Here is a 27206-nt window from a genome sequence, read left to right on the forward strand (position 1 = left end):
CAGAAATGTTCCCAATTAATGGGGAATAATAATGAGTCCACGCCACCACTTCTGGTTCTTGAAATAACAAGTTTCTTCTTTCATTTCATTTTTTATAAACCGAATATTGAAAACTGTTTTGCATAATTATTATTCGTTTGCATCAAGCAAGGTTCTAAAAATTGAACCGATTATAAAATCGATAAAGTTCGAGCTTCGAAAGTATTTAATTTGTAGCACTTTCATGCTTCTTGATGATCATGCTTTAATTTGCAATCAAGTTCTCTTCTGAATCTTTAGACCCACCCCACTTCTTTATCCTATCTTCAGCAAGAGAGGCCTGTCATTTGCACACAAGATTAAAATTAATTAATTAAGTCTCTACTGAAATATTTTTATGTATTCCATTGCTCAAGTATTTTTGCCTTCATCTTGCATGCATTTGCAAAATCATACACCCACATATATGCATATATACTACTCCAATTTGCAAAAAACAACGTTACCTCTTTATTCCAATTTGTCTTATAGACCATAAAAAATAGCACACAAGATTGTAAGATGGTCCCTGACATCATTCCAGACCAAATCCCCTAAAAACATCAAAACACATTAAGCATATATTTAAAATTTCACCACTAAACTAAATATAAACAGAAAGTTAATTAATCCATGATAGAGAGGAAATACTCACAATGACACCCAAGTCAAGTTTGAAACCTAAGAAAAGTCCAAGGGGAACACCAATTAAGTAGTAACAAGTAATGTTGACATAAGCAACAGTAGCTTGCCAGCCTGCCCCAACAGCCACACCTGAAAGAACTGGTTGCACGTTGTTGATTATAATGCACAATGCCAACATGGGTGTCAGCTCTATCACAAGCTCTTTCACATCTTCATCCGTTGTAAACAATGAAGGGTATTCTTTTCTGAAGATGACAAGAACCATGGAGAGCACGAAAGAAACCATAAGTGTAGTAATCACAGCAACAGCTATAGCAAATTTCGCCGTTCTTGGGTGACGAGCTCCCAATTCATTTGACACTCTCACACTGCACCAAAATTGGCTGACTTCATTTTTTTAATGGTAATATCATATCTTTTCCATTTATTTTTCAGAAATATCCCGGGTTCTTTTAAAGTATTGGTCAAAATTAAGGTAATATTTTTCTATATTTTTGTAATATTTTAAAAAATATATATTTTTTTTAAATGCTGTTATAATTATGTAGCCATTATAGCTATAGTAAAAATAATTACCATAGCATACACTATTTTGATATATCAGATAAATTTCATATATATATGATTTGTCAAAAAAATAGTAACATAATAGTATCTTATGTTTTTTTCTGATAGCATAATAGTATATATCTTAGTAGACAAAAGTGTTATTAATTTCATTTATGCATATTATTGTGTGCATGTGTGACCAATTAAATCCAAACCTTACTGCTGCATTCATTCCCAAGGTTAGCATGATCATCCATCCTAGTATGTTCATGCTACAAATATAATTAAATGATCAATATTAGACAAATGAAGTGTTTTAGTTAACTCAACATAAGCGAAACAAAGATATGTTTTCTAGCACTTGTTTGAATTATTGAAATGTGAGTGACCACTTACCAGATAGACATGGCATCCACCGAAACTTCAGCATTCTTGAGATAACCGGCAATAAGAATCAGGGCCATGAAATACCAAACTTCTAGGCTGCTCCAAGATTTTTAAGCAAAAAGAAACTATTAATATATGTCGAAACCTCGTAAAGAACAGTCATTTCTTTCATGAAACTGTCTCAAAAGTTTTAACTGATAATAATAATAATAATAATAATAATAATTATATTTGTGAGTATTTCAATTTTTAACTATTATGCATATATTGATATTGTTACTTTATAGCATCTCTTATGCTTCATTTTTTTTTAATTTTATTTTGAATTTTACAAAATATTATATAAATATTTGTGATATTATATATCATTAAAATTAATTTGACACTCAATGTAAAATTTGTCATTTTAATATTTTATCTCAATTCAATTTAAATTTTATATTTTTAATTATTATATTTAATGAACTATATAAGTAACAACATTTAATTAATTTTTTTAAATAATATATATGATCTCTTTATATTGATACCAATCTTATTTTAAATGTTATACTTAAAATTTAAATTAATTCAATTATCATAAATATAAAAAATAATAGCAAGTGGGAGACAATTTTAATAAGGCTGAGGCTATGAGATTTGTTAGTTTTAAATGTTCAACTCAATGTGTGTAAATAAGGATTATACATTCTATTTAATTTTTTTTTTTTTTGAAGAAAGGGGGTCAACGACCCCAACAGAAAAAGAAAATAACAAAAGAAAAGAAAAAATACCATCTAAAGAGTCCCTCTCAATCTGAGAGAACCTATACAATTAGAAGAAAGAGTATTAAAAATGTAAAAAATAAAATCTTTAATGATGTGGAGACCCAGTGGCATTGATTGCCCCTTCTTTGCTAGAATGTTCGCCACTGAATTTGTTTCGTGGAAAATGTGGTTCCAATGCACCTGCTGGATGCGACTTGATAACATTCGAATTTCTTCTACAAGCGATGCACAAGAGTGAAGGGCAGGGCATCCATGTTTAATGAAGTTGATAGCATCGAGAGAATTTGATTCCATGATAATATGGTTCCAGTTGTGAGTGATGGCTAGTTGGAGTCCTTTAATGACCCCCCATAATTCGGCATGCACAATAGAACAATTTCCAATAATACATGTGAACGCCTTTAGAAATCTGCCTAAATAATTTCGGACAACTCCACCACAAGCAGCATTGTTGTTGATGGAAAAGTAGGAACCATCAACATTAATCTTGATTATACTTTCAGGAGGGGGTACCAACGAACAAGACACCCTGTGGAGTTAGTGACTTGCTTTGGTATGATGAGGTTATGTAGGGCTCTTTTAATCTCAGAGCTCCTCACTTTAATGGACTCTGCCACGGCTGTTGGGTTAGTGATAATTTCTTCAAAGATAAATTTGTTGCGGAAGTACCATAGGGAGGAAATCGCAACTCCAAAGGTGCAAGGCCACTCATTTGTCTTGGAGAGGTTGTGAATGAGCCAATCGTGGCTACCAAGATTGTAAAACTCTTTCACTTGGTCTTTAGGTTGAAGAGATTGCCATACAAGAGAGGCAAAAGAGCAATCTCTTAGCACATGTAGACTTGTTTTCTCATTTATGTGACATCTTGGACACTGATCATTGTGTGTTAGGTGTCTTCGTTTCCTCTCTATGTGGGTCAAGATAGCATCATGCGCCACTAGCCAGATGAAGGATTTAATCTTTTCAGGTCCCTTCCAGCTCCATGCAAGCTTGAACACTCGATCATGTGACACCTGATCATTTTAAATGGCGTGGTAGGCTGTTTTTAAGATGAATGATCCATCCGAAGAGGGTGCCCAGACTATATAATCCTCCGATCTCCAAGGGGATGGTGGAACAAGGCTCATTATCTTGCTAATCACATCATCTGGCAGCCACTCTTTTAATCTGGTAACATCCCAACCACCTGAAATCGAAAAGACATCAGTTAGAGATATATTTAAATCGACTTCATTAATTACATGTAATGTCTGTTGGCTCAATCTTTCAATGTTTGGGACCCAGCTATGTGTCCAGAACTTAATTTGAGAGCCATCACCAACTCTCCACACCATATTCTTTTCAACATCTTCCCAAACTGAGCAGATCCCCTTCCAAAGGTTTAATTCACTGCGTCTTCTCTCAACTTGTGGAATAATGTCATTGCCACATTTGTATTTTGCTCTGAGAACTCTTGCCCATAAGGAATCTTTGCTTTCAATAAGCCCCCAACCAGCTTTCATCATATACGCGTGGTTTAGGTTCTTTGCATGCCGCAGTCCTAGACCTCCCGACTGTTTCGCTTTAGTTATGGTGTTCCAATTCAGCAAATGTACTTTTTTGAGTTGTCAGTCTCACCCCAAATAAAATTCCTACATTTACGGTCAATAGCATTACAAGTAGATATAAGTAAAATAGCAGATTGCATTGTATATGTAGGAATAGAAGATAGAGTTGATTTCACCAGAGTAGTTCTTCCTGCGAGGGAGAGGGAAGACGCTTTCCAATTGTTAAGCCTTGCATTTAACTTGCTTTCAATCTCTTTATATGTATTTTTGGTGACCCTAGAATGAATTATTAGAACACCTAAGTACTTTCCAAGATCCTCAGTTCTTGCGAATTGTAGCTTATCACTAATCTCAGTTCTAATATTGTGACCGACATTCTTGGAGAAGAAAATCCTTGTTTTATCCTTGCTAACATGCTATCCTGAACTAGCACAAAAAGCTTCCAAGACTCTGTGGATGACATCAGCCTGCTCTATATTCACTTCAGCAAATAGAATAAGATCGTCTGCAAAGCAAAGGTGTGAAAGCACAGGGCCGTCCTTGTTGAGCCTAATAGGCTTCCAGAAATTGTTGTCAACCACTGTTTGAATAAGGTGAGATAGCCTTTCTAGGCATAGAACAAAAATATATGGAGACATCGGATCCCCTTGGCGAATGCCTCTAGTGGGACGAAATTCATCTAGCGTCTCTCTATTCCAAAGCAATCTCATTTTGGTGGTTGAGATGCATGAACAGATCAGCTCAATGAGATGAGAGGAGAAGCCAATATCAATAAGAGTTTCTTTAATAAAAGTCCATTTGAGTTTGTCGTATGCCTTTTCCAGGTCAACTTTGATAGCCATCCAACCCTTGTTGCCCTTTTTACTTCTCATAAAATGTATGACTTCCTATGCAATAATGATATTATTGGAACTCTGTCTTCCGGGAACAAAACTGCATTGGTTTGCCTGAGCCGCATGGAGATGATCTTGGTTACCATCTTATAAGAGGCATTTCAAAGACTTATTAGGCGCATTTGTTTCAGATTGACAACTGGCTCCACTTTTGGGATAAGTGTAATTAGAGTCTCATTAATATCGTCCACCTGCTCAGGATGGCTAAAAATATTCTCAATTAAAAAATACAGATCAGCCCTAACTTTAATTTATCCCATTGACTCTAGTAAAAAATAGGGATAAGTACTTTTTTCGTCCCCAAGGTCTGAGGTCAAAATCAATTTCGTCCCTAATCTTTTTTTGTTATTAAAATCATCCTCAACGTTACAAAACGTTATAAAATCGTCCTTTTCTATTTTTTTGACCAAATTACCCTTAACTATTAATAAAAATAATATTAAAAAAAATAAAACTCCACCCCACCCACACCCAGCATCTCTTCGTCTCTCCCCTCACCCCAAACCCACCCCCAATTTTTCTTCCTCCTACTCTCTGACCTTCCACCCCAAATCTCATCCCATCCCATCATCATCATCATCAGTTTCCATCTTTCATCTTCTTCTTCTCATATTTTCTTTCTTCTTCATCTTCTTCTTCTTCTCATTCACAACAACAAAATAAATAAAAAATTTAGCAACAACATCAATCACAAAATAAATCAACAATCCAACATCAATAATCACAAAATTAGCAACAATCCATCATCAATCATGTATATGTTCTTCAAAAATTAAAAAAAGAAAAAAGAAAAATAAGAAGAACGAATAACAGAGAAAGAAAAGGAAGCCTTGACCACCTCCATCACACCACTACCTTGATCCTTTTTTTTTTTCTCACTCTCCCTTTCCTCACCACCATCACCACTGCCACCATAGCCAAATCATCATCATGCAATTACTATAATTAGAAGTAATTACTAATTTACTATAATCAGAAGCAGTATCACTAATAATAAATTAACAACAACAATTGTGAAGGGTGAATCAACAATGGTGAAGCAACAACAAAACCAAAAATAGAAGCAGAAGTAGAAGCAGAAGGCAGAAAAGCAGAAGCAACAACAGGGCTCAATGACGACGGGACCTCACTCCAGTGGCGATGACGGGACAGGGCTCGGTTTCTTCCTTGGGAGGCGCCGAACCCGCAGACAATCGCCACTGATGACGATGTGAGGAGCAGAGCCGCCGTCGGTGATTTCGCGGCGCGAAAGGGAGAACTCGAACAGCGAACAATGGAGGGTTGGGAGCTGGACGGCAGCGGCGGTGCCTCCATGCAAGCTTGCGACGACCGGTGGCTGCGGGTTGGACGCAGGGACGGCGACGGGTGCACCTCCGAGGCAGCCCAAACGACAGCATGAGGGGGTGAGGGGTTACGGTGAGGGGGTGAGGGAGTGGGGTGAGGGGGTGGGATTTTATTTTTTTAATATTATTTTTATTAATAGTTAAGGGTAATTTGGCCCAGAAAAATAGAAAAGGACGACTTTATAACGTTTTGTAACGTTGATGATGATTTTAATAACAAAAAAAGATTAGGGATGAAATTGATTTTGACCCCAAACTTTGGGGACGAAAAAAATACTTATCCCTAAAAAATAGCATGTACACCATCAATACCAAGTGCTTTCAAACCCCCCATTTTAAAAATAGCCTCTTTTATTTTCATATGAGTTACCCTGCCCCCTATTATATTTATATCATCATGGTTAAGAGTAGAAAAAGGGTTATTTATAATATATGGAACATCAGGATCATCATTGAATAAATCAATATAAAAAGCAGATGCCATTTGTTCTAAAGCAAGTTTATTAGATACCCAGTTACCGTCATAATCTTGGAGAGACTCAATTTTGTTCTTCCTTCTCCTTGCCATGGTGGATCCATGAAAGTATTTTGTGTTACGCTCCCTGCACTGAATCCACTTGACTCTTGACTTCTGAAATCACATAATTTCTTCTTGAGCCAGAATCTTTTCATACTCTCTCCAAAGGTTAGCTTGAAGCTCATGGAGATATGAAGAATTGTTAATCTGTAATTTATTTGAAATTCCTTGTAACCTGCCAAAATTTCTTGTAACCTGTACAAAATCTTACTCTTCTTTTAAGAATATTTTCAAACACATCAGTATTCCATTTTTTTAGGCTTGTCCTAAAAGCATTCAGACCGTTATTCCAAGAATCTTGTATCTTCCAGTTACTATTAACCATATGGGTGAAATCCAGATGTAATAGCCAAGCTGCTTGAAACCTGAAAGGGTGTCTTTGTTTGCTCTCTTGTCAATCATTTTCTAAGTGGAGACATAAAGGGGAGTGGTCCGATTTAAAGCTAGGCAAGTGTTTGATGTGAGCAGTAGGGAAGATGATTTGCCAATCAAGGTTGCTTAAACCACGGTTGAGTCTCTCAACCAAGTTTCCATGCTTCCAAGTAAACGGCCATCCCGAGTATCCCAAATCAAGAAGGCTACAATCAGATATGCAGGCTTGAAAATCAGGGCATGCTCCTCTGCTGTTGTTATTGGACCCACCGTGACGTTCATGATCATGTAACAGGACATTAAAGTCTCCACTAAGGCACCACGGCAAATTAATCTCATTGTGTATCAATCTAATATCTTCCCACAGGTAGTTCCTATTAATTCTCTAGGAATTACCGTAAATTGCTGTTAAAAGCCAGTACAGCGAGGACCCAGACTTAATTTTTATATGCACCATCTGAGAATTGTGAGCAAGAATATCAACTTTCTATTTGCTTCTATCCCATAGACACTAAATAACACCAAATTGACCTCTTGCTTCCTCAATACATTCTATTTAATTAAGAATGAACCACACTCCAATAAAACTATGCATATAGTATAAAATTAAACAGATTTTAGATTTCTTTTCCACTCATACATAGGTTGTGGAGAAATATACACTATACTGTAATAAAATATTAGTGTTAAAAAAATGAAAAAAGTTACAAATAAAATAGTACAAAAAAAATGAACATATCTTAAAATTATTTTCACTCAAATTATACACACATTATGAAGACATACACATTTGTAATTGAAAAGAAGAATGTTTTAAAAAAATTATAAAATGGCACAAAAGAGAAAAAAAGAATAAATGATTCAAACTAAAATTAAATTAGTGTTGCTAAACACCGAAATGAAAACAAAAGAATTTGAATGAAGCAAGTGATAGTTTTATTTCAATTTCATTGAATCTCACAAAATATCATACATCACATCAATATTTATATGATCATATATTATAAATAGAAAAAAATAATAATTTCACTTATTTTGATAATGCCACTTTTTTTTAGATGTATACAAAGATACAATACAAAAAAATCATATGAGAAGTGATATTATAAAAAATAAAAATGAAATTATTATTTTTTATAAATTATTATTTATTGAAATTAAATATAAAATTTGTCACTTCAATATTTAGTTTCAATTCAATTTAAATTTTATATAAAATAATAAAATTTAATTAATTCTCTTTTAACATGAAACCATCTTTTTATACTGTGACTGATTTTATTTTATTAATCATCTTTAATGCAAAGTAAAATATGAAAATATTACGTTTTCTTTTATATATTAAATTTAAAATCCCAAAAATGCTGTATTGGAGCTCTTAGAAACGGATGAGAACAATCAATATATGGGAAAATTCAATCCCAGCGCACAAATGTAAGATTATTAGATTACAATGACAATTGAATCAATAAAATTGTGTGTTTCATTTAAATGTTATCTGATGAAGTTGGCTTAAACAAATATTGATTACCAAAACTTTTCCCTTTCTAATAATAATAAAAAGAATAATTATCTAAATCAATTTTTAAAAATTTTAAAATTAGATGTTTTAGGCTTTTAAATTTTAAAATACATAAAATAATTTTTAATATTTATTTTTATTAAATAATGTAATTTTTTTAATAGTCACTAATGGTGATCGTTGATGTGGTACGCTGACTCGCACATACAATTGTTAAGTATTTATATGTGCGATCTCGACAAATCAATCATTAGAATGAAATATAAAATAGTCGAAAAATTTAAAAATTCTCAAAACAGCCTCTAAAAAAATAAAAAAATCTGAAATAGTTTTTCAAATTATTTATATATAATTATTTCTTAATTAATAAATTTTAATTTCTAAAATTTTTGTTATATTGATCTCAAATTTAATTATTTATATACAAAATATTTTTAAAATAAATTATAAATTAATTTTGAGAAGGCAGTATATATTTTAAAAAAATAATAAATAAATTAATCTATTTTATTTTTTATCATGCAAGATATTAATTTAATTTAATTTAATATATAAGTATCATATTCTATGATTATTCTTTAATAATAAAAAAGAGAATGAATCAGCATTATTTAAAAAAGATAGGAAAATTCTCATTTAACATAAATTTTTATAAAAATAATTAGAAATATTTATGAAATAATTAGAAATCTTTAAAAAATAGGAAAAATCTTATTCAACATAAAATTTTTCATAAAAATAATTAGAAATATTTGTACAAATATTTATGACTATCACACTTTGGAACTTACATGCAATTTAAATTAAGTTATCTATGAAGTCAAATTTATAAGTTTTGGTTAACCATAAGGTCAATGTAGTGATTTACAAAATTCAAATGTAAAATTCTTAATACTTTGCAACACTTAAAGAATAAATGTCTTAGTAAATCCAAGTGTTGTGTTTGTCATATTTCTTAAAAAGTTTTAAGATTCATTAGGTGTAATAATGTTGCACAAAATAGATTTACAATTGAAGTTGTTTGTGCTACTACAATTAGCAATTATGCTAAAAAAATAGATTTTTTTCACTTAAGAATATTTTTTTAAGTTTATTTGGTATCAATATCTTAAAAGTTTAGATCTATAAAATAATAGTTTTCATAATACAATAATTTTTTAGATTTAGTTGTTATTATTATAGTTTCTATATCATCTCGATATAAGTGTCATATCTAAATAATTAAATAATAGTATTTCTTATGATATTTTAGTGTTAATAAATAAATTTATTTGATAGTATATATTTTATTATTTTTTATTTATTATATATTTTTAATAATATTTTTTTATTCTGATTAATACAAATATTATAAGATGTTGACTTTTGAAAATGATTAAAAATATTTGAAAGAATTGTTTAAAATTTTAAAAAAATTTCAAAACCTATTTTGAGATTTTTAAATTGTTTGAAAATTGTTTTATACTTCACCCTAAATATTGATATGTCAAACTTGTACATATAGTCACTTAATAACTACTGGTATGTGAGTTAACGTTTTATATCAGGCAGTCATTGTTAGCGATTAATAAAAAAAATTGTATTATCTAAAGGAAAGTAAATAATAAAGATTATTTTATATATTTTGGAATTTAAAAAATTAAAATATTCAATTTTAAATTTTTTTGGCTAATTTCAGTAACTCTTTTAATAATAATTTATGCATATAAATGATAGAGCATCACTAGAATTAACTAGTTTTAGCTATTAATTAGTAATTAATATTTAAAAATATAAGATAAAATATATTATTAAATAATAAAATTAAAAAAATTAAATTAATAATTAAATAATGATTTATTGGTTGACCATTTATCTTTTGTGCATATAATGAAAGGTGTAACGCACCAAAGCATGATAGCGGAGGCAAATGAGAGACGAAGAAAGGCCCAAAGATTCTGAAACGCTTGGAAGGAGAACCCACTCCAAGTCTTACCACAATACCCACACAATACATAACCAATCTTAACTATCACCATGAACCACCACGCCGCGTTGAGCACCGCCGCCGCACCCACCAGGCCCCACCCCAATTTCAACATTAGTACCCAGCTAAGCACAGCATGCGCTACCAATGCAACCGCCGCGGTCCATGCCATGATCATCATCTTGCTCTGAGCTTGCAAGAATTTCTGGATGGGGAAGTTCATGGAATAGGCAAACAGCTGCGGGATCATATACAACGCAAAATCCCCGGCCGCCTCGGCGATGGCGGTGGTTTCTCCTATTGCCTTTAGGATCTGCCGTGCGAATACGTATAGAAGGGATAGAAGAAGCGCGGTGGTGTTCAGAATTATCCATGATCTTTGCATGTACACACCTAACATCTCTGGTTTCCCTGCTCCAAAGGCTTGTCCGCACAGCGTTTCCAACGCGCTTCCCATGCCAATCTGCATTGCAAAATAACGCTTTATCCTAAAAATTATACTTTTATTATACTATTTAGTATTTACTTAAGTATAAAATATTCAAAAGATTTATCTCTACACCCAAAATCATGTTCATCCTTTTTATTAGGAAAAATAATTATTTTGTACTATAAATTTTATTAATGCTGATAAAAATATCTATTAAATAAAAAAATAACAATATATTTATGACAAAAATATTAAAATCTTAATATTTTTATTAACCTTTTAATAAAATTTTTAAATTATTCCTGCTCTTTATCTTTATCTTTAATTTCAATTCCACGGCTATTTTTTCTTTTCCAACTTTCTTGTTCTCCAACAAAGATGCTTCTTCTTTTCCATCCACCGTCGCACTTCCTCTCCTCCCACTCCTTCTCAAGCTCCTCTTCCTCTTCTCGTTCTTTTCAATCGCCAAGTCAGAGCTTTTGTCTCCTTCTCCTCCTCCTCCTCCTCCTCCTCCTCCTCCAAAGCTTCATTGTGGAATAGTTGTCCTCTAAGATTTTTCTCTTCCTCTTCTCCTTGTTAGTGTCATGGTGTGCGGATCTGACAGTGTTAGAGATTTAAGTTTGTTGTTAGTTTGATTTTTGAGAAGATTGAGTGGGCTTTGTCTGAAAGAGGTTGTCGTCGGAGAATAAGGAAGCGAGGGTGGTGCTTGCTTCCGGCGCGACGATAAAGAGCGAGGAGAAAATGCCGGCGGCAGGAAGAGGCAAAGGTAAGTTGGTTTGGGTTTAGAGTCATTGCATGAATTTGATAAGAATACACTGAGTTGAAAATTCGAGTTTGGATGACAAAAAAAAAAAAACCCTAGAATTAAGACGATGAGACAGAGCAGAAGAGCACAATGTCCACCTCAAATTCGGCTGGAAAAAACAGTGTTTTTGGTGGCAATTATCTATAATACAAACACAATAGCCAGTTGATGAGTTGTTTGTGTAAACACTGAATCCTTGAACATCTTTTGCAAGGTAGAGTGGTGAAGGCCATTTTTTCGGGTCCTCTCCTAAAGTAGCAGATCATTGCATAATTGAAGAATCCGATAATAGAGTTGTCCATCGATCTCATTATTATGAACATGGCTGTGGATGAACCTATTGTTGCTATTATATTGGTGAATGGAATTATGTGAAGCCTTCTTGAAGAACAGGGAATCAACTGTTTTTTAAAATAACATTCCAGCTTTTTTGTGTTTGTTTTTGCCGCATAGTCCAAGAGTGTGACAATAACGAAATTGGGGACTAGGAGGTTTTCAGAAGAAGAATAAGTAGTAGTAGAGTTGAGATTGAAGAAAAAATGTAGGGGTAATTTAAAAATTTTATTAAAAATTAAAAATTAATAAAATATTAAGATTTAGATATTTTTATCACATAAAATTCATCTTTCTTAATATAATAATATTAATTTTTTGTTTAATGAATATTTTTTCTAAAATTTATAAAGTTTATAGGTACAAAATTGTTTTTCCTTTTTATTATTTTTAGCAATCATGCTACATTAATTAAAAACAAATTAATTATTAATCAATCATTGGGTATCAAAATACGTATTTGACATTTTACAAAAAAGAAATTATTATACTATTTTATATAAATTTATTTATTTTACTATAGCACATTTGATTATTTTAATAGCTAATTATTTAGTTATATATATATATATTCGAGCGATAGTTTTTAGTATACACAAAATATTTTTGCATTTTATATATATTTAATAAATAAAAAAGTCAATTAATAAGTATATTTCGTATATAGTAATGCAGTGTAATTGCTATAAGTCATATTGAGGATAAAATTTATTTGTGCCCAACATATTTTGATAACTTTTTTCTTTTTTTGGTTATATAATTCAATTTCGTTCCTATACAAACATCATTTCGATATATAGTTTCTTTTGATATGCCGCCAAATTTAATAGTAAAGATTATTGAAATGGAACTGAGATCCAAATTTTTATTTTACACAAATGCAATGTTATTCATAAAAATGTTCTATTTTCAGTAAGTTATGTAGGCTGTTGGTCACTACTAATAATTCAGTGGTAAACAATTTGAATAGTAGGTATACATGGCGTTCTTCCCCCCCCCCCCCCCCCCCCCCTTTCCTTTATTTGTGGTATAGATATTGAGTTCGAACTTCTCCTAAACTTATCCGGTACAATTAAGTATCTTTTAAATATTATTTTTGTTTAATTTTTATAAAAAAATAAAAATAAGTAATTTTCTTAACTTTTTGAACAACTAACATATAAAAGTAAATATTTAAATTAATTAAATAATAATTTTTTAAAATGACGGACTAAAAACTAAAAATTAAAAGACAACTAGTATTTCTGTTAAATGATACAAATTTTAAAAAATTAGTGGCCAGAAATAAAACTTCTGTAGTTTTATATATTTATATTTCTAGCTAGCTATACTATAAGCAAAAGGATTGATGTCAATTTTTTTTAATTACCTTTTGTTTTATTTTATTTTATTTTTTGTTGTTTCTAAAATTTAAATTGAAAACCTCTTAGTGAAATCATAAACTATTTTAAATAAATAAAAGAGTGAATATAGTGCCTATTGATTTACTAAGTTATATAGATATATACATAATATGAAAAATGCTATGTATTTTGAAGTAAAATGTTTATTCAAATATTTAGCACAAAATCTTTTGGGCTAGATAGATACATGAAAGCTTACCATGATGCCAAAGCAAAAGCCGGCGATGACAGAGTTCTCGATGGAAACAGCGGCAAGGGCGATGGTGCTGACGTGGCCGGCAAAGAGCTGAGTGATAGCACCAAGGGAGTATTGGCAAAGGGAGGTGAAGATGGCTGGGCCCGCCAGGTACCACAGCTTCTTTGCCTCAATGGAGAACTGTCTCAAGAAATCTATGGGGCCTGTGATTGGAGCAATGTCATCGGAATCCGTCGTAAAAGCAACCGTGTTCCGCGGCCGCATTTGGTCTTCTGGGGATAGCAGTGGCTGATGGCTCTGGTCACCATTACCTATATTCTCCATGACGACAAATATGCAAATATGGACCAGAATTGTTGCCTCTTATATATATAAACGGATAAATTTAGAAAGAAGAATAATAATTAGCTTACATTATTTAAAAAGGACTTTGTTAAATGATTTTTGTGAATAATGTAAACAATGAATTTTAAAATTGGTCCAATAAAGTAAGAATACACTATATTCTTAAATTATCCACTTAAATCTTAATATCAGGATAATCATCTTAATGAATTAAACATTCAATATATCCATTGTTCACATTGTTTAGTATTTTCATTGTCTACTTATACTTTTTCATTTAAAAAATGTTATAAACACAAAAAATTAGCCATTAAATCAATCACTATGTATTTATATTGTATATAAATAAATATATAAATACATATAATGTTTAATTCATTTTTAATATATATTTTATATTTCAATATATATTTTATATGTATTGATTTAGTGACTAATTTTTAGTATATACACACAATACATGATTGATATGATTTTATTAAAATTTAATATATGTGTTAATAAATAAATTTTTAACAAATATTATGATCAAATAATTAAGTATTACAAATATATTATTATAATAAATTAATTTTTTTAATAGAAAAATCAATCTATTTCAAAGTTTTTTTAAATAATAAAAAATTGTGAAAAATTGAAATGTATAATTTAAAATTTTTTGAGAATTAACTTAAATATTTACTATTATTAAATTTGTTGGTTTATTTTTGTTATTTCCTATTGTATATAAATAAAGGCTTGGCCATTGTGTGCATATGTGAACTTGGATATGCTAAAATAGTAACATGGTTTATGTACCTTAATTTTATGGAGGTGTTTAATAATCTTTTCATCATTTCATGATTCTATCTTTTCCCTTTCTAACTTTTCTTTTTATTATTTTTAGACAAGACACGTTAAATATGTTGTGTTTTAAACTTAGTCTCACTTAAGTTACCAAAAAAAAAAAAAAAACTTAGTCTACTTAGAAGGAGATTATAAAACCTTAAGTTCTTTTCTTTTATATTAATCCAAGTAATCATATGTCAAAAGAAATAAAAGATCTTGATGGACTCTCACACATGATTTACGCTTGATTGTTCTTTGACATTTAATTTGCTAATTGGCAAAATAAATATTTGGACCCTGTTGAAAAATTAACTATCATTGTAACGTTATTTTACTTTATTTATCTATAAAATTTTATTTGTATTTAAAGTAACTAAAATATTATTTTTTGAAGTCCATTAAATATAGATGATCTATTTGGACTTAGATTGGAGTATAAGTCCATCCAAAAAATAAAAGAAGAAAAAGTTGGTGTATAAGAAATGTTTGAGAATTGAAGTAGCAATAATAATGATTTATTTCAGTGGATATCATCTCATTTTTTTTTTATTATTTAACAAATAAAGTTAAGCGTGATTTTAATCTATACATACGCCATAGAACTTTTAAATGAATGAAACTAGGACAAAATATATAAAAGCAAACACTCTATATATCTTCCTCAAATTATTAGATACATCAATTCTTAATAAATTTAAATTGTGGAACAAACAATTAATTTGATATAAAGGAAGTAAATATATCTTGATAAAAGATCACACTTATCTTATAAAGCAGAAAAAAGGAATTAAAAAAAAATTAAGAAGGTCACTGTTATATAAGTATGATACATAGTATGATACATAAACATTGATATGGACACGAAACACAATACGATATGAAATACATAGACATGCGAATTTTAAAATTTTATATATAAAATATAAAAGCATGACACATATATATAAAATATAAAGTATTTTTAGATAAATTATAATAATATTTTTAATTTTTGTTGATATTAAAATATAAAATAAATTTTTAATTCTTTTTAATATCTTCTTTTAATTAAATAAAATATTTAACATATTTTTTATTTTAATAAATAATAATATATATTATTTTTAAACTCATTTCAAAAATATATGTTAAAAATAAAGTTGGACACGCTGACACATAATGGTATTTAAGTGTGCTAAGAAATTTTTTTTATTTTTTTATTAAAACACAATTGAACACAATGGATACACATATCGAATAAATGTCAATGAATATCATATCTAAAATGTGTCTGACACACATCAAAATGTTTTTATGTCATAGTTTATATGTAAACTTGCACCGTATTTTGAAGCGAAAATATTTTCACTATTTTTAACTAAAAAGTAAAAGTAAGAAGATATCAATTTTATTTTTGTATTACTTTCTAAAAATAGTTTCATTAAAAATATTATTAAAATATTCTATCAAACATATTTTGAAATTCAATTTTTATTTTTTTTGAAAATCAAAATAAAAGTATTCTAACTAAATTTGACCTATATAAACCGAGTACAGACTGATTCTTTGAGCCAGATCGGACCATAAACACGCCAACTATAACAAAAGTTATGTTAAGAACTTAAAAGTTAAAACTAGTTGACAAATATTTATACCAAGCATTTAATTAATGTTGTGATGTGTAACTAGTGTACGGTAGTGGTACTTCTATATTTATTTTATGTTTTTTTAAATAAATTTAATTATTTTATTAATTTTTATAGTTTCACAAAATTTTAAATTAGGTTTTTATATATTTTTTTAATTGAATCTTTATACCAATTTTTTTAATTAGGTCTCTATATATTTTTTTATTTGAGTCTCTGCACTAATTTTTTTAATTAAATCCCTATACAATTAAATTAATTACTATTAAAAGAGATCTAATTAAAAAAAAAATTGGTATAGAGATCCAATTAAAAAAATATAGAAATTTAATTAAAAATTTCACAAAATTATAAAGACTAACAGAATAATTAAATCTTTTAAATATATATTAAATTTAAAGGAAGAGAAAGTGAAAGGAATAAATACATATATAGCTACCAATTGATGGTTGTAAATTAAATGTAGGATTTAAATATTTATATAGAATGTACAAATGTTATTTTTTATGTAATTAGTTATTCATCCTATACATTTTCTACAGTAATTGTTGTTGGGCGTACATTTTTGTCCTTTCCTTAAATAATTGGGAATCATGGTTGCAACAACTATCGTCTAGTGATTTAGTAGGGTTTGAGGCATGAGGTAGGGAGTGACAATTTGTAAAATGTGTAACAAGACACACTGACCTTTTTTCTGAGTTCTAACAATTCAAATGTTATAGTCTTCGTTTTTTTTTTTATGGTGGCTAACAAATCTTTCTTGTTAATTAATTTTTGGAGGAAAAAAAAGGTTAGTTACATGTGGAAATCAAAACTAATCTCTTTCACCAAACCCAATCGCCATTGATAGCCAACTAGTTATTTGATTTTGGCCACAAATTTATTGGTATATCCCAACAAACTTACGTGGATATAAAGTGGAAACTAAATGCAACCATGTAATTAATACATAAAAAATTAATTATTCGTAAAAAAATACATATTAAAATATAATAAATTAACTCTCTGATTAAATAGAGTTTGATATATAGTAAAATAGTTCTTTTAATTTAACTTGAAAACAGAAAAGGATCATTTTAAATAAATTAATATTAATATACTAGTAGTATAAGCCTTTGTAGGATTATTTTCTTATTTGATAAGCTTGTTGTTGCTATAAGAAGTATAAGAATGTGATAAAATATCATAAGGCTAACAACAACCATTCAAACACTAACTACCAGCCTGTGCAAACTAGCTACCTACTTAAATCGAATGGTAGGTATCCAAGTGTTTGAGTTCAGATCTTTGGCAGAAATAAAGTGCTTAAGGAGTAACATTATTGACTATACTTTATTCACCGAGATATTCTCTTCCTTTCCTTCCTAGCTTTATTCACTCCAAAATCAACAATAATGGACAAATGTGATATTTATATATATCTTATTTAGGTACTCCAAAAATTTCTTAGCTATTCGAATAATAAATGAGAATTTTTCTCTATTTTATTCATATTATGACACATCAACATAAATTATTTTTATTTTAAAAAATTAAATTTTTAAAATTTAAATTCTTACTTTCTTTGAACTAACGTAAATTTTTGTTATTTTATCTATTCATTTATTTACTTATTTATTTGTTCATTCATTTTTTAATAATTATTTACCCTTATTTTTACTATGAATAATTTCTATTTAATTTGATTTTAATCATCTTGTAAATGCATTCTTTATTTAATTTGGAAAATTAAATATTATTTAAGTTATATTATTTGCATAATTTATTCTAGGTAATTGTTTAATGTTGGGTGTGTTAGAAGTGTAACGAGATTAAGTTTCAATTCTTTTTTATGTATAATTAGACTTTTAAATCTAAATTCTATAAAAAAAAAATAATTTTTATGAATTTAAAATTATTTTTTATTTTTCTATAAAGAAAATTGATAGTGACTCCTATTTTTTTCAAATATTTTTATTGTCTGTCCTTTATTCCTAGTCATTCCAATTTTGAAGAACTCTTTCTCCTCTTGTCTTACTGTATTTTAGTCATAATAGGCTGTGACACTTAACATATTTTCATATTTGCTTTTTATTTAAAATATTAATAAATGATGAGACTTGACAAAGGTAATGCGTTTAAAAGATCTTGATGTAAAACAACAAATGTACTTAATAATAAATATATTTTTGTCTTTAATATTTGTGTCACATTTGGTTTAGTTTTAATAATACTTCTAATGTTTTAAATATATTTTCTTTCACAATTATTTTAACTATACTCTTAGACATTAACACTACAAGAAATGCACTAAATATCGTCGAATTTAATGACGGATATTTTTGACGGATTTAACGGTAGATTTTTTTGCTTCAAGCCTTGGCTGTTCTTCCTTATTTATAGAAGGGGAAGCCTCTACGGTTGAAACTGTTGAACCAAGCTAAACTTCTTCTTCTTCAACCCAAAATCAGTTCGGCCAGAGAGAGAGGAGAGATAACCGAATGTAAAATCCAACATGTAATTACCTCTGTGTCTTCCTTGATCACCAATCTTCATCAATCCGAGCCTTCCATCTTGACTTGCACTCCAAGAAGGATTCCTAGCCCTTGATGCGTTCTTGATGATGATAGCTCCATCTACTCTAACTTCTGCCTCTTCCATCACGTAGCTACAATAGCTACCTCCTGTGGTGGTTGATCAAAAGTAGAGACGAGCCATGCATCCAAGGATCTTCTTCCTCTGACCGAGTTGATCTTTTTCCATTTTAGGGTATGGAGAGCTTAAGATTACTTCACCTCATCTTGCCTTTTGTGGTAAAGATCTTAGCTACAACATACTTCAGATTTTCTTTTTCTTGATGCCATCATCACAATGGTCTTGTTATTAGCTTCTTCTTCTTTTTGATAGCTTGCCTTAACTTCCATATTTCCTCTGTGAAATGACCGAAAGCTTGAAGAAAGAAGAGAGAAATTGAAATGCTTTTAGTTGAATTAAGAGAGAGAAATGAAGTGAATTAAAAAATTTCTAGATACCCATGCTTAGAAGCGTGTAACACACTTAAGACAATCAAATCACTTTTTCACTTTCTCTTTCCTATTTTCAATTTCTGCATTAACTCCACTTAATAAAATTTGAATTCCACTAAATGAAAGAGGTGGAATCCGTGGAAGCATGCATATTTTTCTCTTTCTCATTTTTCAATTTGGACCACACTCTTGTTGGTCTAGCAAAGAATTTTATTTGGGCTCGTTTAAAAACAAAATCTGGCCCAATTAACAAAACATTGTTTCAGCCACAAGAATCAAAATAATTTTGTATCCATGCTGAGAATATATTTAATGGGCTTGCTGTATATTTCTTTTCTTTTCGGCCCAACATCAAATTTGCAGGTAATCAAAATCATTAATTAGCAAATATGAAATTAAGGCTCAAATTAATAATTTTGCAATTAATTCTATTAATAATGTTTGATCATCACTAATTTTAATTTGGAGTTTTTCAAACTCATCACCGACAATTATGAGTGAAAGTTCGTCCCTTGAGTAAGTTACTGTCAAATTTAAATTTCACCATTAAATCCAATAGTAAATAAAGCTGCAAAAATTAATTTATTAGCACCAAATTCATCGTCAAATTTTTCGTCGAAAAATTTCGACGATAACAGGATTTAGTAAAATGCGTTGTTTAGGAAACGACAAACACCTTATTGTCGGATTATTCTGCTGGTAAATCCAACGGTAAATTTGGGATAAAATTCAAATGCAAAACCCTTCTTCTTCACTTCTGCACACACACACACACACACACACTCTCTCTCTCTCTCTCTCTCTCTCTCTCTCTCTCTCTTTTCTTCTCTCTTTTTCGTCTCTCTCTCATCTCTCTTCTTCTAGTCTATTGAAGAAGGTTGCTTCACCACCACCTGGAGGCTGGAGCTGTCGTTGCTGCCGGTAAGCCACATTGTCATCGCAGATCAGTACGTCGTTGTCACTACTGCTAGAGTCTCTGTGGAAGCCTCCACCGTGCCACTACTGTTGGTGTCCTCTGCCTTTGATCAGAGGTTGTCGCTTTGTTGTTATCACCACGGCTGAGGTCTACTGCGCCAAGGTAAGGTTTTTGTCTATTTTTCTTTTGATTGTTTGTTATGTTACTAAACCCTAACTCCACCACTGTAGGTTTCATTGCTGCCTTCTATCATTATCACGCTTCCACCATTCTGCAGTCACCATTAAAAGTAAATTCTTTTTGTAGTTTTTGTATTTTTTTCCTAATTTTTTATTTGTTAGGTATTTTATTAAATTATTGATTAAATTTTTAATGAAGTGTGTGATTATGGTTTGTTATATTAATTTAGTGTAATTAAAAATTAAATAATGTTAGGTTAGGTAGGGTGTAATTTAGGATTTGTTTTGAGTTGATGGGATTTTGGATGATTGTTAATATTCTGAATTTATTGTTGTCTGAGTTAATTATTTTCTGAGTTAATTAGTGTTAATTGTTATTAATTCTTTGAGTTAATTTTAGTTTGTTAATTTTCTAAGTTAATTATTGACTTATTGTTGATTGTTATTAATTTTCTGAGTTTACTGTTGTTTGAATTAATTATTTTCTAAATTAATTTTGTTGAGTTGATTGTTGTTAATTTTACTAAGTTTGTTGCAATTTACTCATTTGAAGATATGAACTTTGACTTATTTGTTTAATTATAATTTGTGTGTTGATTATATTTATAATTTATAATTAAAGGTGTACAGCCTGGTATTCCAAAAAATGCTTCTGTAGACAATAGGTTTATGATGCAAATTAAAACCTCCAACTAGATTTGTAAGTTGTTGAAATAATTGTATAAGTTTAAATAGATATACCATTTGAGAGACATATATATGCATGTTAGTGAATTACTTAGAATCTTAAATAGATATACCATTTGTATAATTGATTTTTCTTTTCAATATTTTATTGTCTAGAAGAGATCTTTAACTATGCAATTAGTATATTGTTTTTCATATCAAACCTTATATAAGTTCATCTTTTCTGAATTTAGAGTATATATTTATAGTGCTATTTTTTTCATACACGAGTAATTATTATTTTTTTCTTTATTCTTAAACTTTGATGTGTGAACTTATTTGTAAACTTTTAACAAAAAATTATAGACAAATTAATATGAAAAATTGTAAAATTTTGAATTTTGTTAGTTTAAAAATTATTGTATTTAAGTATTTAAAATTATATATTAAATTTTTAAACTTTTATTTTTAAAAAAATAAAAGCTAAGGCTACCGTAATAAGCTCCAGAATTTTGCCAATTAAAAGTTAATATCCGCCGCTAAATCTGGTGGTAATTAGCAACGAATGAAAAAATCCGTCGGTAAACAATTATCGGCGAGATTTATACCATCGAAATCAACCGACGGTAAACATATTACCGACGAATTTTTTTAGTAAATCCGCCAGTATCCAACGTATTTCTTGTAGTGTTGTAACACTCTAATATTCAAATCCTTATGCTCGAGTCATAAGTCAATGATATTACGGTGGTACGACTCTCAGGTGAATTTTTAATACATAATATATAAGTATAATTGAAAGGAGTATTAAACGAGAAGCCTAAAAATGAGTAAAATAAAATTGCGAAGTCGTATCACTCACGTATCGACAACTAAAAGATAAAGCGTGAAGTCAAAAATGGTATACAGATAAGGCATAAAGCAGAGTAAGAGAAGGACAGTATATCGATATATAACATAAGTAGATAGCCACTTGTCGCGACCCGCGAAGTTTAGGCCGGCTAGGATACAGTATGAAAGTAGTTGACAACAGGATTTCCTGACCTCTCCCAAAAGAAACATAAGAGCCTCTATAGGCAAGTTCAAAAGAGTTCAATACATAATATAAGCTTTTCAAAATAAAGGTGGAGAGATTCTAAGCAAAATATAAAGTAGAGAATATAAAGATCTTTGCCATCTCTCAGATGAACCACAGCTCACTTCTGAGCACCTGGACCTGTATCTGAAAAATAAGAGATATATACGGAATGAGAACCACGACCCATGGGTTCCCAGTACGGTAAAAGTGCCAAATAAATACAATGCATTGTAATAAAAGCTCACTAAGCATCCTAAACTTCTTTTCATCAAATATCCATCCTAGGTTCTCGCTAATCCATGAATAGGCAACTGTCATAAGGGAATGCTAAATCTAATTCATATTTCTCATACTTCCCGACCTTCTAACCCTCCAACAAATCAGAATCAGAATTATACACAAAACCATCCCCTACTATTCTATCTCAGCAATACATATCATTACTTCATATCCTCACCTGAAGCAAGTGAAATCATTTCATCGCGTCTACCCAGGGAACTCAATTTATCTCATTATCAACCTGGAGCAGTGAAATCACTTCACTGCATCTACCCAGGAAACTCAATTTATCTCATTCAATAATCATCATTTCAAATTAATCATATCATTATTCCATTTCAACAAGAACAGCACTTAGTGTCAACCGACACCAGCATGAAGGACCTCTCAGTTGTACAAACACAAACAATGCAGACAAGTAATACACAATTAAGGTACAAGTAGAACAGATAGCATATATGATATAGTAATCCAAAACAAATAGGCAAACCCAAATAATTCAAATATATGCAAATGATGTATGCCTACCCTATGGCTGATGATTCTCATCTATCGGTTATAAAGCCAACCCGACAAGTCCTGGTAGCTAACCAGTGGATTGTCCTTCTGTCGTGCATCCCCAACTCGAGTTATTCACAGTCATAATCATAATCACACAACATCCAAACTGGTATTTATCCATGGGGACGAGCTCATCCGGAACTTTCACAGTGTCCGGCCACACTTACTACATAGGGTCAACAGAACTTCAGATCTCAACCTGGAGTAAGTGGAGCTGTCCCACTGCATCTACCCAAGGAAACCCGAAACTTAGATAATTTCACAAATTTCAAATCTACCTCGACTGGGAGCAAGTGGGGGCTAACCACTGCATCTACCCCAGGAGTTGCAAACCACACTCGGAGCAAGTGGAACAATGCCAATGCATCTACCCAGGCAGGTATATCTCATCACATTTCGGAGCAAGTGGAACAACGCCGCTGTATCTACTCGGTGTCCTTATCTCTTACCCGGAGCAAGTGGATGACACCATTGCGTCTTACCCAGAGGCATATCAAAATCAAATTCAAGTTCATTTTCATTACTATTCCAATTCCTTCATAATCATTAAATCATCAATTCATTTTCCATACATTCTCAACATCTCTACACTTCTTAATCATATACCCGGAGCGAGTGGTCATTTCCACCGTCTCTTATCCGGCACCTCTGTCTCATTCAATCATATGCATATACATACTCCACCATAAGCCAATATTTATTACAGCCATCCGGCTCACAACATAATACACAACCAGCCATAAATCACTAACAAACATAGTCCTTTGGCTCATGGCATATACAACACTCCCACCTTCATCCTTAGCAACTCATACAATCATCATTACTCATCATTCATCATTGATTCTCACTTTACTTCATCCACAAGTTATCACATATCCTAGTTTCTTTTTATTACTGGGAATACTATAAAGATTTGGGACTTAAAGGATGAAAATGGGGGCTTAGAAGTCTAAAATTTGGCTTTAAAAACTCAAAAATCAACTTCTGGTGAAAATAAGGTCACGCGTACGCGTTACCCACGCGCACGCGTGGAAGGCAGCAAAGTTCCAGTGATGCGTATGTGTCACCCATGTGCACGCGTGGATAGGAGAAAAGTAAAGTGATGCCTACGCGTCAGCCACGCATACGCGTGGGTGCGTTTTGTGCCCCACGCATAAAACCAGCACAATTCCCGCACAACTCTCGGAAACTTGGCTGGGCAATTAAATTAGCACGTCAACGCATACGCCTCGACTAGGCACACGCATGGGTAGTGAACTTTTGAAAACGGCGCGTGCGCGTCGGCCACGCGTAAGCGTGGGAGTGCGATCTGCCAAAAATTTTACTAAGTTAAAAAGCTGCAGAAATTCATTTTTAAACCTCCAACTTCCAACATACATAACTTCTTGTAAGAAATTCCTTTTTCAACTATTTCTGAACCGTTGGAAAGATCGATGAATAAACTTTCATAAAAATCTAATTTTGAAGAATTCCAAACTCCGTGGACTGAGTTACGGATTGCCAAAGTTGGTCAACAATAAGTTTTTATCCAAAACTAGAAATCACCAATTTTTTTAATGTTCACAAGTCAAATTCATTCCACTCATCCAAATGACCACAACCCAACCACATTCACATAAATACAGTCAACCAAACCAAATCTACCTCATCTACACAATTTCACCCAAAACTATCAAATTCCACACCTCAATTACTCCAACCTTATTATTCAATAACCAAACCAATTATTCACACATTCAATATTTAAAATCTATTCGATCTCTTATATCATCACACAATACACACATCAACTTACCTTCCTTACCCCTTTCCGGCCTCCGGCCCAAAATTCACGGCCTCCGGCCCAAATTCATAATTTAATTGCATATTCCACAAACCAATATTCATTCTCCAATTCATCAAATTACCAACACACCAAACATACAATTCACACAATTTTTAACCCAATCATTAATTTATATTACATATCAACTATGCATATTAGTACCAACCATTTACACAATCCAAACTTAATCCTAGGGGCATCTAACCTAGGAATTCTCATCATATCACACGGTACTTAAATGAAACTTAAACCGTACCTCTTGTAGCCAAAATAATTGAGTTTCTTCTTGAGAGTCTCCACTAACCCTTAGCTCCAAGCCTCACCAAGGCTCCACAAGCAATACTAACCTCCCAATTGTGCACCAAAATCACCAAATGCACTAACATAACTAATTTCACATATATACATCAACCTAGGGTTCATAAAAATGATAAATCACAAGGGTTAGAGGGTTCCTTACCTTAACCCACAAAATTTTGTGATGAATATCACCAATGGCTTATACTAGAGCACTCCTAAACAACCAAAACCACAAGATTTCCTCAAAACCCAAACCAAATTTGAAATATAAGAGGAAAATCGAAACTGGGCAAAGGAGAGTTAGATACTCACCACAAAACTTAGATAGACTCGAAGAGGAGGAAAAGAGCGACGTGTGGTCGCAAACAACTCGTCAATAGGAGTTCCGTAGCTCAAGTTATGGTGATTTGAAGTTGGAACTAGGATTATGTTTTCTCCTTTCTTTCCTCTTCTCTCAATTTCGGCCTTCACCCACTAAATGGGAGTTGTGGCTGCTGAATGGTCTTAAGTTAAGGCTTATATATACTATATTTGGGTCCACTTGGGCCCATTTCACTTGGTTTAATCCGTTGGCCCAAAATTTTTGAGATTAGCGCTCTAAATCGCATTTTAAATATTTCTACCTTGCCTAATTAAAATTTCTAATTTCTTAACCTTATTTACTTATAATCAATTTTTTTCAGCTGCAGTACCAGACAGATTTTAGCCGGTACTGGCAGTCAAAATTCCAGTGCACGTTTTTACGCAGAAAACTATGTTTTCTGACTCAGAAAAATCCACTGAGTCCAAATATCATATTTAAATTATCAAATTTCGATTGCTAAATTTTCTAACCATATTCGTTTCTATTAAATTTATTATTTAATTAATTACAGTTTGACCGGATTTTACAAATGTAATGCCATGTAACATATTAGATTGAACTTGATAACACATTGGCATAATTAAACTGTTAACCTCTTCATTCACTAAAAGAAACACCGTTAAAATCGACGACTCGGAGTTGTCAATAATACTAAAAATTGGCAACAAAATTGAAGGCGTGACATGTCACTTTTAAATGTATCAATTTTTAAAAAATATAATAAAATTGACGGCTTGTTGGACTGTCGATAAGTTTTCAAGAAAATCGACAACCTTTTTATCGATAATATGAATTTAAATTTTTTACATATTTAAAAAAAGCGGTACCTTGACTGTCGATAATCTTATGTTAAATTGATAACAAATATGTCGATATTTGATTTATTAAAATTGATAAATTAGACATCGATTTAATTATTAAAGTACCAATAATGCCGTCATTTATTTTTTATTTTCTTGTCTATTTTAAAGTAAAAAAGTGACAACACTGTCGTCGATTTTAATAGCCATCTTTTTTTAATAATTTTTTTCATTTGAAAATTGTAGATAATTAATGCAAATAAATTTTTAAATATAAAAATAAATTTTATACTAAATATTAGATAGTGAGGCAAATAAAATTTTAAATATAAAAATAAAATTTTTATTAAATATTAGATAATGAATTTGCAAACTTATCAAGATGATAAATAATTCTCTCACATAAAGATTCAAGACAAGATAAATAACTAAATACAAAATATTCATCTAAATCCACTAATAATACAAAATATTCAAAGCAAAGTAAATAACCCTACTCGTACTCATCTAAATAGTCCTCATCTGAGTCATTGAGATCATCAGAATCATCCTCCATTTGGAAAGAACCATGTGACTGTCCTGGCGGCTGCGAGATAGGAGGGGGTCATCTGTCTTAGGCTGTGCTTCTTTATGAGCTTAAAAAAGTAAAAGGAAGAGATGGGGGACACATAATCCAGAA

At 31.0% G+C, this 27206-nt stretch overlaps 1 protein-coding gene across 1 annotated transcript; it reads right to left on the bottom strand.

Moving 5' to 3' along the window:
- Positions 1–99: 99 nt before the first annotated feature.
- Positions 100–14077, bottom strand: LOC130980592 (protein DETOXIFICATION 29-like). The gene is made up of 7 exons (XM_057904252.1): positions 13757–14077; positions 10508–11049; positions 1609–1695; positions 1428–1484; positions 674–1031; positions 486–572; positions 100–319 (listed from the first exon to the last, which is right to left on the bottom strand). The coding sequence occupies exons 1-7, from the start codon at positions 14075–14077 to the stop codon at positions 245–247; spliced, it is 1527 nt and encodes a 508-aa protein (XP_057760235.1). The 3' UTR covers positions 100–244.
- Positions 14078–27206: the final 13129 nt, after the last annotated feature.

This window comes from Arachis stenosperma, chromosome 5, assembly GCF_014773155.1.
Source record: "Arachis stenosperma cultivar V10309 chromosome 5, arast.V10309.gnm1.PFL2, whole genome shotgun sequence".
Classification (NCBI taxonomy): Eukaryota; Viridiplantae; Streptophyta; class Magnoliopsida; order Fabales; family Fabaceae; genus Arachis; species Arachis stenosperma.

Coding starts and splice junctions, on each gene's coding strand:
- LOC130980592 (XM_057904252.1), bottom strand. CDS start 14,077: ATGGAGAATATAGGTAATGGTGACCAGAGCCATCAGCCACTGCTATCC. Junction 1,485..1,608: donor GTGGATGCCATGTCTATCTG/GTAAGTGGTCAC, acceptor TTATATTTGTAG/CATGAACATACTAGGATGGA. Junction 320..485: donor AGACAAATTGGAATAAAGAG/GTAACGTTGTTT, acceptor TGCAAATGACAG/GCCTCTCTTGCTGAAGATAG.